Raw genomic sequence first — 14500 nt, 5'->3', positions numbered from 1 at the left:
ACCGCTCTAATTCAAGAAACTGAAGCATCACGTGTATTGGTGTGCCTGAGCTGAGAATGCAGGAAATGTCCAGAATAAGAATGAAGCCACTATCAGAGCCGCTCTAATTAAAGTGCTGCCTCCCCAGCTTGCTCCTGGAGCACATGTATAAACGCCCATTGACTTCAAGCATTAGAGGTGCAGGTCCTTACTGCATTAATGCTCTGGTTCATCAAGCTAGCATTTTTAACTGTACCATCCAGAGCCCACAGCCTCACACCCAACCATGGGAAGTCTAATATGCCAAAGAGTTCCTGGTGTTCTGCCACTGGGGCTGCTATTTCCAAAGAGCCCTGACAGTTAGATGTCCGGCTTCTATTTATTATTCATGAAATTTAGGTGTCGAAGTCGTTCAAAAATCTTTCAAAACTTGTGATTGCAAATGCATAATAAGTTATGCTGTGTGGGTATTTTAAGACCAAAGTGTTAGCTTCATTCTTATTCTGGGTCATGGGATCCTCGCACAATCCATAATCACACAAAAAAGATTTACAGAGTGAGCCATTTTTCTGTAATACTTTGTATAAGTGAGAATCGACTGACTGTGTTAGGGTCTGATCTGGCTTCTACTGAAGCCAATGGCTTAACCCCACTGACTTCAAGCATTAGAGGTACAGGTCCTTACTGCATTAATGGATTTCCATGTCTCTCCAAGTACTACACAGACATATATATATATGCAATGAAAACCTAAATTAAGATCTATAGGTAGACAACACAATGCTGTAGGTTTCAACTCCTCCTGTTAAATTATTTGCATATTGTAATACAGAGTGTTTGCTGATCAGTGCATTATAAATTAACAATCAGGACTCGTAGTAGAGATGATATCTTTCATTAGACCAACAAGATTTTTGAAAAAAAAAATTGGACACAAACTTGGGTAATAGCTATACTTACTGACCTGACAGTTGCTGTGACAATCCAGGAGGTCATTGCCTATATAAGCCTGCAGGACTGTGTCTCTTTGCTCTCCAGGATGAGATGTTGTCAAACGCTAAAAGAGAGGGAAGGAGAAATCAAGAACTGACATGAAGTAGCACTAATGTAGCACTAATGTAGCACTAAAGTAGCACTTTTCTTACAAGATTGTAAAGGCCTCGGAATAACTTTGTGAACAGCAAATTCTCCTCTTTCAGAGAATGAATTCAGTCTTCGCAGTCTACTGTCAGAGCTGTGGACCCAGTTTGGACTTTCCTTTGCCTCTGACAGTGCTGCGCATTTGTGCTTTGGCTTGATGTCCCTTTGCTGTTCCTTTCAATTAACCAACGTAAGTGCAGTTCTATACACTCACCAGTTGCAACAAGACTTCACCCAACCTATCATGATACTTTTACAACAGTCCCAAAGAACGAAAGCCTCCAGTCACTAATTGGAGAGACTGTCCATCCCCAGACAAAGGTTCTAAAATGAAGGTACGATTGATTGCTTGAAAAAAATGATGCCTTATCCCAGAGTCACCATTTCCAATGGCAATCCAGATACCCCTCCCAGTTGGCTTTCACCAGACATAAGGGTTATAGATGTCATTCACAAGTTACAACCTGCAATCTCCTCAGTCCCTGAAGGACCCAGCAGGTAACAGATTGAAATGCAAGCAAGGAGCTGCATCCCCTTCACCCTCATCAGGAAGGAGAGCAATCCATCTTGCCTACATACCAGACTGTGGTTCTGGCCCTGAAGAAAGGAGGTATGTTTGCTCATCCACAGAGAAGCCTTCACACTTACCCAGCGCAGGGCCTGCAGTAAGAAGCCTTTGAGGCGATCACTCCCAAAGACCAAATCGTTCTTCAACCTCTCATAATCCAACGAGGGCAACAATGGCACTTCCTGCATTTTCCTATGCAGCACATGAAAAAAGGCACTTTCACTAAAACTATGTCAAATGATTTCTTCAGGCACAGCTGAAGTTAGGCAACTCAGCAAAACAACCTTGGTTTCGCAAAAGCAATTTCTACATGTCTTTCCTTTAAAATGACATTAAACCCCATGTTTTTAAATGTGTTTCTTATATCTATTACCAATATTTATTTAAAATACTGGAAGTCAGAGAAAATTTATGAAACTGGAATAAGCTTTTCACCATTTCTGTTTGTTTCTTGATAACCTTTTGCTCATGCTGGACAGTGGTAAACTGGTTATCGTAACAGTCAAGGTTACTCCATTCCACTTCCCGCTCACACATACTAGCACAATGCCAGTGCTGTGTCTCTCTGCTCCACCAGGGAACGCTCCATTTTTGTAAAGCTGCTTTCATGAATTTATTTTTATTCTGAAGAGTGAAATTTAAGGTTCCACTAATGTCATTTCTATTCATATCAGATTCCCCGGTTATCTACCTCCCTGCCCTATGTTCTACACCTACCACAAAGTGAGCGTGTCCATCCAGGACAAACTACTCAATGGGTCCGTCTACATGAGACACTAAATGCGCAGTAGACTAATTCTCCTGAGCATTAGCAGGTCACGGCAAAAGCCATGCTAATACACTAATGTGCGGCAGAATTAATCTACTGTGCATCAGCATCACTTAAAAGGTGTGCGCCAGTTACTGCACATTGAGGTAATACCTATTACAGGTACTAAACTTAATGCACAGCAACTACGGCACATTAATGAACATGTAGATGCACCCAATCAGACAAAAAACAAAAACAGACAGGCATATGATTATCATTCCCTCTTATAAGCCCAAGTTACTAAATCCATTGAAAAACTGGATCTAGGAATGCATAACATTGAGTTTAACTAGGCATTCTTCCTTCTTCCCGCATTTCTGGGAAGCCAACCAATTACGACCGCAGAGCTGCAAGTTTGAATGCAGCAACTGTGAAAAACACAGCCACCAAACGAAAGTGAGTGAAATCCTGTGTGGAAAGGCATAGCTATAGAAGTAGAAACATTTTGGTGAGACTGAAATCTTGATGATCTAGGGTTCAGAAAAGGAGGCTGAACTCAACTGCATTCATATGCAACATTTGTGGGTAACAGAATAGGCACAGGGCTCACAGAGGTGAGCAATTCTCATTAGCAGTTAAGTGGTGGACTTAGCTGACAGTGGGCATGTCTACATGTGTGCTTTAATGCGCATTAGCCTATCTTAATGTGCATTAAAGTGCCACAAAAAACTGTGTTCTTTAGCTAATGCACCTTTTTGTAGTACTTCATAATGGAGATACTAAATTTAATCAGCTAATGCACATTAATGAACATGTAGATGCACCCAGTCTCTCTCTCTGTGTATATATATGTGTACACACACACACACACACACACACACACCCAAGTTGATATTAGTAAGAAACACTTACACAGGGGCAAGAGATGCTCGCAACATTGTTGATGCCTGGATAAAAATAAGAAGGAAATGTTAGGTATTAATCCGAATGTGACAGAGGCAGTGCTTATTAGTCAAGTTAACAGTATCCCTTTTCACCAGGGAAAGGAGGTTTGAAGTCTTTCACTACTAACATCCTGATGCCATTTAGAAGCATGCCCAAAGCTGGCTGGAGGGGATGGGACCGGTTTTACTTCACTGAAAGATGGCTCAGAACATCGTTTCCATGCAAAAAGGCCATTTTCAGTATGGTTGAGACCAATGCTTCTCTTTGCAGATATAATCTGGAAATTACTCCAAACCCAACCATTTCTAAAAAAACAGTGATGACAGGGAGCAAAGAAACAGATCTGGAATCAGCAGGCTATTGTAAGCAGTGATGATTATTATTTCATTAAGCACCAAGCCCCCTTAGGAAGGTGAAAGGCTATTAGGGTGTTTATTATTGACAAAAACATCTTTAATGCATTAAAAACCCTTATAAGGTCAAATGCACACAGACATACATGGACACACACACAGTTTCCAATTCGCCTACCATTCCTATTTTGCTGCTCATAAAATGAGAAGTATTAGTATGCTTGGTGCCGTAAAGCACTGAGGAAGACAATGCCTGAGCCAAACAGTGTACACAAACTGGGCTGCCATGAATAGCACCCAGTAACAGATTGTTTTGCTGGTCCTGCCTCAGATAAGCTATATTCAGATCAGTTTATTTCCTTGTTTACAGTGTTTTATCAGTGATCAGATAAAGCCATTTCTGCATAAACCAGCAGTATACAACATATCTATTTTTATAAATGTTCTTTGCTCATGTTAGTTGTGGGTGGGCCCAGGAGCAAACACTTTTGGCACAAAAGGTTTTTGTGTCAGGCATTCTGCTGATGTCAACCGGGTGCAATATTCACAGAATATTCAGTGTCTTCTTTTTGTGATGATTGCAACTACTCACTTTTGAAAAATCTCTCATTACCACTTACACCTTTAAAATTGGTCTTCTCTTGTACCTTAGGCTCTTTCAAGAGAGACTATAAAATCAATGTCTATTGTCTAATTTAAAACTGAGAGATTTAGAAGACAAAGGGCATGAAATACCATAGAGAATATTGAATTTCTCCATCTGACATAGCATTGAACGCTTCGATTTCACAATGGTCAGAAGTATCCTTACTAATACAAGGAACATTTCTCTCCGAAACGGGATAAGCCTATAGTGAGTTGCATTAGAAGGTATTCCATATTATGTTTAAGTCAATGAATGACTTGCACACAATAGGAAATTAAAGGTTCTTAGGCCTTCAGATTAACCTATCTTGACAGCAGTTCTCCCATGTTACAGCACTTGCTTTTCGCAGTGGAAAAGTTTTTTGAATGTATCGTTTACCTTAAACTTATTACTCACTTTCCTTGACATGTGGATAGCTACCAAAGGTGTTTTGTTTTAAGAAAGCCTTCCCTTACTCAAAAGCCATCATCTCCTACCTGAGCCTGAAATTAAGTCACAAATTATTTCCACCACCTCAGTCGGCTCCACCGCTATATCAAGACAGTGGTGACTTAGCAGCTAGGCCTGTGTGAAGCAGCTAGTATTCGCTTCGGATTGGGATTCGGCCGATTTGGGAGACCGATTCAAATCACTGTCCTGAATCGATTCGGACGAATGTAATTCAGGCATTCGGCTGGTGCCAAATCTCTGACTCGCCCAGACCCATCCCCCGCCTGCTCTCCCAGCCCAGCAATGGCTTCCCCACCTGCCCCAGCTCCCAGCACTTGGAAAAAAAAAGCTCCCACTCACTGGGTGCTGCCGGGCAGGGGGAGCAATCCCCACAAGCCCCCCGATCCCACCCACTGTCCCATCCCCTCCATGGCTGCCCCACCCACCCCAGCTCTGGCTCTTTAAGGAAAAAAAACCCGAGAAAAACCCCACACTCATCAGTTCCTGCCCCGCGGGAGGCAATCCCCACTGCCCCTCGCTGCCCCGTGGTGCGTGGGGGGCTCTGCCCGAGCCCCTCAAGGCCACTGCAGGAGCCGGTGAGTCCCAGGGTTTTACTGACCATCCCCTCCATGGCTGCCCCACCCACCCCAGCTCTGGCTCTTTAAGGAAAAAAAACCCGAGAAAAACCCCACACTCATCAGTTCCTGCCCCGCGGGAGGCAATCCCCACTGCCCCTCGCTGCCCCGTGGTGCGTGGGGGGCTCTGCCCGAGCCCCTCAAGGCCACTGCAGGAGCCGGTGAGTCCCAGGGTTTTACTGATTTTTTTTCTTTTCTTAAAGGGCCAGAGCTGGGGCAGGCAGGGCACCCATGGGTGGGCTGGGGGAGCATGGAGGGGTCGGACTAGGAGCTTGGGCAGGCAGGGCAACCATGGGGGTGGGGACTGGGGGGGCAGGGGATGGGGCCTGGCAGGGGCCCCCCGCACGGCCCCCTCCCCTACCCCTACCTACCAGCTCCAAATCTGGCTCCAGCCCCCTGCTGCAGCCACCGGGGACTGCCTGAATCATCGAAGCTCTCCGAATCTTTTCCCAAGCTTTATAGAGCTTCAAATCAATTCAGACCTTTTATTGGTCCCCTGATTCGATTCGGATTTGGAGATTCGGCCACCGAAGCAGCCCAAATCTCCTCCGAATCAAATCACCGCCTGAAGCTTTGCACAGCCCTATTAGCAGCACGTTTAAGAAAGAGAAAATGCGAAGTGGGTGAATCGGAGAATGAGACAAATGACTGTGGCGGTAAGGGAAACGCTGCAGATCATTACAAGAGAAAGCAGACGTATGTAAAACATCTCCACGTCTTAAGATGAGTCTTTCAAGGAACTCCTCCTTTCTTGTGCTTTTGGGATGTGTAGTAAAGATCACATGTACTGCCAAACTCAAACCAACGGACATGCATGCTAGAGGAAGATGCATGTTTCCATTCAAGGCTTCCTCAGCCTTGTTTCATGGGGATTTTGGGCTGGGTTCGTCTTCTTCCCCCAGTTTCGAGCAATAGGAACTCTGGTTGGAAGAACACACAGGCTATGGAAATTCTTACAGTCAGTCTGACATGGTGAGAGAAAGTTTGCTGAAAGACCTAAAAACTCAGCATTTTTTCTTGGGGCAGATGGGTAGGACAGCAAAGCACCTGCACAGGACTGGCTTACTGGCTAATTTTGAGCGAGTGTCTAGCTCCCAAAGAACCAGGGAGCAGGCTGAGGACAGTTCCTATGTTTGATTATTGTGGGCAGGACTCTCTTGCCAACCGTGAGACTCTGGCCTCTGCCAGACCTTGACTGTATTGAGCGGTAGGGTCCGCTGGGAGGTGAACTGACTTTTCTCAGGCTTAGCCTTTTGCCTGTGTCGTGTGGGTATGGATGAAGCATACCATTTTTTTTTAGGCCAGATCCTTGAAGTCAATGAAATTACTTTTGGCGTGAGACACTACTTGGCATTAGGAAGCCTGGCAGGATCTGTCTCTTAGGGACAGGAGTTGAGCTTTAACACCATTTAAAGTACTGCAGCAGGTTTTTCCTGCTCCCAAGGATAAATGCATTTTATTTACAGTACAGTCCTGGCTCCATCAGCAACCTGATGGGTGACTGTAGACAATTCATTTAATTTCCCAGTGCCTCAGTTTCCCCACCTTTAAAAAAAACAATAATGATACTGACCTCTTTGTATAATGCTCTGAGATGGACTGATGGAAACCACTGTACAAGCACTAACTATTTTTTAATATTTTACCCTGAAATTGGAAAGCTGAATGCTCTGGTCTGTTAACCAACGCCCAAACAGAAGTCAGACAGATTATTTAGTGTCTGGCTATGCCAGAGAGTGACTCTGCTAAAGAAATTAAATTAAGAGAAACCAACGTAAAAAATAATACCAGTAATTTTGCTACGAAGACCTTCTTACTTTTTTGGATCTCAATTTTTAAATAATTTTATGTGCTCAAGAATGGCAGTAAAATACTGCTACTGAATTATTAAATTTCTGCCAAGGTCCTTTAAAAAGGCAGAAAATACAGTTACAAGGACAGTTATGGTCTATAAGTTTACAAGTTCAGTGCCCACGATGCTTTTATTTCATCTTCAGACAATCACCTGAGGTGTATTCAGAAATGCAAGGCCGTGCGGAAGGGACAGTTGTACAACTGCATTCTTAGACCCTACCAAGTACAGACAGTCACAAAACCCAAGGCTGAATCAATCCAATTTCTGCGGGTTAGTCTAAGCTGTGTAGATTGAACTGATAAGCAAGTGAACAGACGTTCACTTTTGATTCTGGAAATGCAGCCACATGCCTGCAGTGGCCCAGGCCAGAAGCTGGGGGGTGCTAGAGCACACCTCCCTGCTTGGCTGAAGCAGACAGCTTGGACCAAGGCTAGCCTGCCCACCCTTTATGGGCGGGGGTTGGAGGGGAGACACAAAGCATCCTGGGATGCTGGGGGACTATGAGTTAACTTGAATCCGGAGGGGATCTGGGACAGAAGTTCAATAAACTGATTTAACCTAAATCAGTTAAGTCTCATACTACATCCATCCAGGTTTACCTTAAACTGGTTTGGGCCATTTTGAAGGCGGTTTATGTGCATTGAATTTCTGTTGTGTTACAGATATGAACTGGTTTCTGATCACTTATACCAGTTTATGTGTAATTTCTGTCCTTAACCCAGCTGATTAGGCATGAAGAACTTTTCAGTTCATTCACTCTTGGAACAGACTATGCGAGTATAATGCCACCATTATTTTTCCTAATACTGTGGCCACTTCTACCCATAGAGACACTCTTCACTGAGAACCTTACAGCTTTCAACAGGGTTTTTATAATCCAAGAATGGAATGTGGAGTAAATCGACCAATCTACCTCTAATGCTTCAATTTTAACTTGGTGCTTTGTTCCCAAACCAGAATAACTCTTCCCTCAACTGGGAGCTACCTTGTCCCACAATAACCTGGGAAGGGCACATGCACAGCACAGAGCTGCAGCACAGATGCCTGCCAAAGCAAATATATGGTAGGCCCCGCTATGTCAGAACTTCCTTCACATTTCACTGGGCCTTTTTGTTGTCTTGTTTATTTCCATTCGCCCTTTGGGGCCTGTCTTAGAAGCTCCAATCTCGGGATATTTGCCTAGTTAAATATCTTTACATAAACTATAAAACCTGCTTTTACAGCAATCCTGCCCTGGCCGTGCATGCTAGCTTCAATAAAAACAGCACGCGGGCCTGAGCTCCACTTGGATCCACAAAGCAGCCTCTCGGTCTCCCTAACGAGGCACGTGCATACTCTGGATTAACACATGTACTGTGACAACTGTGGGCCACTGGCACAAGGCTATTTCCTCTCTCACCCCACGTGGATGTAGCTGTCCTGAGAACATTTCGTTTTCGGGTAGTTGTAGATGTATTCAACATGCTGATTGACTGAGGCCATGGAGATGCCCCCAAAGTATGGGTTTTGAGAGAGGAACGACACAAATTGAGGGCTCAAAGACCTTCAGATAAATAGGGTGCGATAGTGATGCTGAGGGTAAGGCAGTCACCCCTTCCCTTCTCAGCAGCAAAACCCTCTTAGTTCCTGGATCAGGACAGTCTCTGTTCCACAGGGGCAAAAGCAGGGGAAAATCTGGCCTTCCCTACTGAATAAAATGTTAATTTTAAATTCCTAAAAAGCAATCCCTGCTGTCTTTAAATGCAAACTTTCACACTGGGAATACATTTGAAAATGCAAAGCCCCTTTCTTAAAAACTTACCAAAAAGGGCAAGGGAATTGAGCATATGCTTGGAAAAGGTCTAAATTGCTGTCTCTGCTGATGGCAGCGCAGACTGCTTTGCTTAAGGAAGTCCACGGGGTTACCTGAGGTGAGACAGCCCATTTTACCTCTAAAATTGCTGATCCTTCACTAGCCCATTTATTCCTCCTCCCTATTTCTTCCAGTGAAGTCATACTGTCGACCTGTTGACATCTTAGCCATTTCTATGGCAACAGGACAGACTATGTCATCCTGAGCATAGGATTTTGAATTCATGGCAGATCCAGCAGAAGGGGAAATTAGATGCAGGAGACCCGGGTTTATTTCCAAGCAGCTATCATAAATAACTGCAGGGAAAAAAAAGTCAGGCCAAGTATTTATAAAAACATTTTTGCTCTTTCATTCAAAGATCTCATTCAAAGACCTCAGAGCACCTTACAGTAAATTAAGCCAATAAAACACCTGTAAGGTTGACAGGTAAATATTACTCTCTCACTTTACTTGTGCAAGTGAGGCGGAGAAGGAAGAGGGTCAGACTATGAGAGCTGCCGTGAGAATTCAGATGTCCTGACTCCAGGATCTGTGCATTAAGGTCCCAGATAAAGGCCTCCTTCCGCCTTCTGAGCTTACCCAACACACATGGCTCCTCTTGATCTACTGCAAGCTGAAATTAAAAGGACGGCTCAGGAGCCATTTTAAGATGGGCACATGCCCCTGGTCTTACCTTGTCTGGAACAAGTCCTGATCTATTTTAGCTCTTTGCATAACTGTAGTTTACAGGCTACCAGTCAAATGACGGACTCTGAGAAACATACAGCATACGAATATTTGTGTGCAATACCTGGGGGGTTCATTTGGAACAAGCTGTCCACAGAAACAATATTTTAGGGCCAAACCATTTTTCAGTTCTCCATAAGAAAAAGCAATAGCAGAGACTAAGTACCTTAAATAAGTGGTAACCATGCACAGATCAGCTTGGCAGGGTGACAGGCCTACGACAAATGCTGCCGTGTTAGTTCTTGCCAAAGCCAATCCAGTTGCTGTATTAAGTAATTCTGTTGCAATGGAAAATAGCTACAGATGGCTGCCTGTCGATCCTCAAAGAAGCAAGGCATGAACGCGAATGGGGTTGAATAAAACAAAAAGTTCAGAGGGAAATCAATGTTTGTAAAAGAAAACAGATGCAGTTCATCTGTGAGCCAAACTTAAGGTTGATTTTATCAAATACTGAAACCCTGCATTCAGCACATTAACTCTTCTACCCCCTTTGATGTAGACGCTGGTTATCTGGTCCAACCTAAAGTGGAAACCCGGATTCTGATCTCGGTTACAGTGGTGAAAGGTAGCTGTGACCACGTTAGTCTGAAGTCAGGAAAGGGGGGTGCACCTGAGAGACTAACTCATTCAGCTGCGAAAGTTTTGTAGAAGATGGCCGACATCGCAGCGTCTGAGGAAGAAGGCTGGTGTCTACAGAAGCTCTTGCCTTTCTGAACAAGTTTGTCTCTACGGTGCCACCCTGCCATGTCTTCTACCAGTTGCAATGGTGAAAGCTGGTGCAAAACATGATGGGAAGCGCTTGGGGTTTACATAAGTGCAACAGAAGTTAGAGTCAAAACAAAAGTTCTCTTAAAAATATAACCAGCAAGACCAAAGTCCAGGTTCATTGGTCCCTGTCATTAGATCCCAGAAATGTAAATAATAAAGGCCTTGAGTCTGGAACTTGTCTTTTATTCATAATGTGTCGGTGCCAATACAAACCTGACTTGTGACCTATAAAGGGCCAGATTCTGAGCTTCTGTAAATGAATAGAGCTCAGTGAAGTCACTGGAGCTAAGCCAAACTGCCCCAGTCAAAAGCCTAGCAAGTGGTTTTAGTATCTGAGTACAATTGTTAGCTGCCATCCTACCCATTAGGAGGGCGGTGAAGCACCAGAATAAGTTACCTAGAGAGGTGGTGGAGTCTCTTCCATCCTTGGAGGGTTTTAAGGCCCGGCTAGACAAACCCTGGCTGGGACGATGCAGTTGGGGCTGGTCCTGCTTGGAGCAGGGGGTTGGACTAGGTGTGACCTCCTGAGTTTCCGTCCAACCTTTGTTGTCTAGGATTGTATGGGTACATTCACTATTTGATCTTATGAAAAATTCTCTTTTCTCAGATGAAATAGCTCTTCTAAATAATTCCGTTATAAATAATACAAGTCTAGGACTGATTGTACCATAGTATGGTATTTCCCCATGATATTACAGAACGATTGCACATGAATTTAAGGGCTGTCCACCAGTATATAACATAGAGGACAGAAATGAGGAAGTAGAATATTGAGTGTTGACACTGAGGAAGGGAGAGAAAAAATCCCACTCCTATATATGCTCAACAGTGATCTCCACAAGAGAGTCCATGGATGTTTTCTGAATAGCTTTGAGACAATCCATGTATTCTGAAACAATTCTGCATATAATATAAACTCAACTCAGGACATCTTCATGGAAAACAAGACTTTTGTTGCTCTAAGGATCGTTCTGTCCCTGCTAAATTCCACAGATGAAATCAACCCTTGTCACCTCAAAACAGACTCCTGAGAAAGGACAGGAATGTCAAACACCAAGCAAATACCATCTTCAATGATCATTCAAGGTCTCACTCGACATGGACTGCCTAACTGAGATAATATTTTAATACAGGTCGGGCTGGATTCTACTCTGTGGACCAAGAGAGAGGAGTTTCCAAAATACACGAGGAAAAAATCTGATCCAGGGCATTCAGTGGCTTCGTTTCCTAAAATAAAAGGTTTTCCAAAAGGGGTACAATCTACAGCCTTCACTGTAATTTCAGTGGAGGAATAAGTAAAAGTTGCAAGTGATCACTTAGAGGAGAAAAAGTCCGATTTTATTCAAACAGCCGTAATAATGGCCAGTTTAGCGCAGAAAAGACACAAATGGGGATGATTTTCTAAACAGAACACTGATTGACATGTTTAAAAGGAGGTGTTAGTAGCTCTTTAAGGTTTGATTACGTGTGGGGTTGTTTAGCAGACTAATTTCCTTTCTCTGCAAAGAATGCACTGTCTATGGGCAATTTCAGATGCTTGTGATGCATTTGTATTGTTGCCAGAATACAAACCTCCATCTGGGTTGCAGAAGGTGCAGCCAGCACTCAGTGTACTATTTTTATGGGTAAATTTGAAAAGAAAATGACCTATTTTTTGAGGCATGAAAGAGTTTGATAATGTCTGCGATGGAGAGAGGGTGCCAGGTCACATTTTGGCGTTAAAAAAACCCCAGGAGCGAATCCACTGGGAGAAAAGAATGTGCATTCATCTTTACTGCTTACTCACAAGGTGGCTGCTGGGGTCAGTTGGTGTTTGCTCAGCGCTGTGAAAATGCAATGTGTTATATAAGTGTTAAGTACTGAGGTTTACAGATCAAACCACCATTTTCTACGTCTGTGTAAAAAAAGATGCGCTTCTAGGAAAGGCTGCACAGAGGCTGCTCCATCATTGGAAAGGCTGCTCCTTCATTGGTGTGCTGTGTGTTAAATGTATTAGGCAGACCTAACTGCGTTAGAAATGGTGTTCTGCCCTTCATGCAAGCATCCCAAAGCCTTCCATACGACTGTATCATAACTCTACTGTTTAACAGTCAGTGACATGGTACCAACCCCAATTCAGCTAATGAAACTGGTACACAGAGAGCAAAAGGTATAGAAATACAGAATGTCACAAGCTGCAGCAGGCAATGTGAAAGATATAAAGATATAGACACTTACATATCCGTCATCACAAGGGCTCATAGAGTAATATCCCTTATGGGCAAACATTAAAATAAAGAAGATTGAAAAAAAAAAAGTTAACAGAAATCACTCACAGAGGGAAAAAAAAACTGTTCAAAACAAAATGAAATCAAAATTAGTTCAAGAATAACAGACCACCGAGTGCAGAGACAGGTGCTAGCACCTTCTCGTCCTGCAAAACTGCACAGAAGGTAAGCATGCAGGACTGTGAGACTTAAACCTAGGTTGGCCTAGAGGACATTTGTACACACTTTTCTTGCACTGCAGTGGTGTGATTGTTTGCATGAGCAGGTTTTCCAGATGCTTTAAAAGTCTTCCTGGTGCATTAAAGTTAAACTTCTGGGACGTAGTTTAGTTTGGCTCACCGCAAATTAAAGCGTTGCGTCCATGGATTTGTTACGTGCAAACACAAATGGCATTCAAAGATGTGTAGTGGCTAATTAGCAATACTAGTTTAAGCTTAGAGTTGCTAATTAGCAATACTAGGCTTGTTACAGACACCTGATTTTTCCACAGCTTTTGCACCATGATAACATCAGTTAAGGGCAGGAATTTTCACAGATACAGTCATGCCAATACATCTCTATCACTTGCATTAGTATATTGGAGCTGTACTTGTAAAGATACTAATACAGATAAAGCCAGAGGTGGCAGTAGGTCCAGCGTTAACCAGAAAATGCCAATTCAAGTAATTGTCCAGGTATCAAGGGCCCCTTGACAGGGAGGGGAGTACAAGATGGGTGGTTGCTCCTTAAGGGAGTGATCCTGAAAGCACAAGGGATGTCCATCCCATCTCGGAGGAAAGGTAGCAAAGGGCACAGCAACCCCCTTGGCTCAGCAGGGAACTTATTGACCTCCTACATCTGAAAAGGATAAAGGATGGAAGACAGGAATCACCACAAAGGAGGAGTACTCTGCACTAGTCCATACCTGTAGGGAGCAAGCCAGGAAAGCCAAGGCTGCAACCAATCTCCAACTCGCTACACGTATCAAGGACAATAAAAAGTCCTTTTTCAGATATGTGGGGAGTCGGAAGAAAAGCAAGAGTAACATTGGACCCCTGCTAGACCAGATGGGACACCTGACACCCAGGAAAAAGGCAACCTGCTTAATGGGTATTTTGCGTCAGTTTTTCACCAGCCTAAAAGGACCGCCCTGCCTAACATGATGTGAGACGGCCAGGGTGAGGGTGAATTTATACCCAACGTTGGTATAGACCTTGTAAAGGAACACCTTGAGAGGCTGGAAATCTTCAAGTCAGCTGGTCCTGACAGACTGCACCTCAGAGTACTTAAGGAGCTGGTAGGCATCGTAGTCCAGCCACTGGCAAGGATATTCGAGCATGCATGGCACTCAGGTGAAGTACCTGAAGATTGGAAGAAGGCCAATGTGGTGCCCATCTTCAAGAAAGGGAGGAGAGTAGATCCGGGGAACTACAGGCCTATCAGCCTGACCTCAATGCCTGGAAAGTGTCACAACCCAGTGATTTTGGTGCCTCGGCACAATGGAATTTTCCCGCCACATGAGAGCCTCTTGCACAGCAAAAGGTTTTTGTTGCAACAGAAAAACCTCGGTGCAAGAGAGTTCCCGCCATTTGAATGCAAATTTGTGT

The 14500-nt window shown here is 43.8% G+C and overlaps 1 protein-coding gene across 6 annotated transcripts in view; it reads right to left on the bottom strand.

The window, feature by feature from the left end:
* ARMC9 (armadillo repeat containing 9) overlaps positions 1-14500 on the bottom strand; it is a 94108-nt gene that overhangs the window by 39142 nt on the left and 40466 nt on the right. For 4 of the 6 annotated variants that reach the window (XM_025202718.1, XM_025202720.1, XM_025202719.1 and 1 more), the window contains 4 exons: positions 12865-12900; positions 3351-3385; positions 1768-1879; positions 944-1036 (listed from right to left, as the gene is read on the bottom strand). In XM_025202718.1, coding sequence (XP_025058503.1) covers positions 944-1036; positions 1768-1879; positions 3351-3385; positions 12865-12900 — 276 coding nt within the window. The remainder of the gene's footprint in view (positions 1-943; positions 1037-1767; positions 1880-3350; positions 3386-12864; positions 12901-14500) is intronic. The other 2 variants (XM_014519375.2, XM_025202722.1) reach the window with 2 other exon arrangements.

Source organism: Alligator sinensis, unplaced genomic scaffold (assembly GCF_000455745.1).
Source record: "Alligator sinensis unplaced genomic scaffold, ASM45574v1 scaffold301_1, whole genome shotgun sequence".
Classification (NCBI taxonomy): domain Eukaryota; kingdom Metazoa; phylum Chordata; order Crocodylia; family Alligatoridae; genus Alligator; species Alligator sinensis.
The sequence above is the reverse complement of the archived record's forward strand: the minus strand, read 5'-3'. Positions and strand labels throughout refer to the sequence as shown.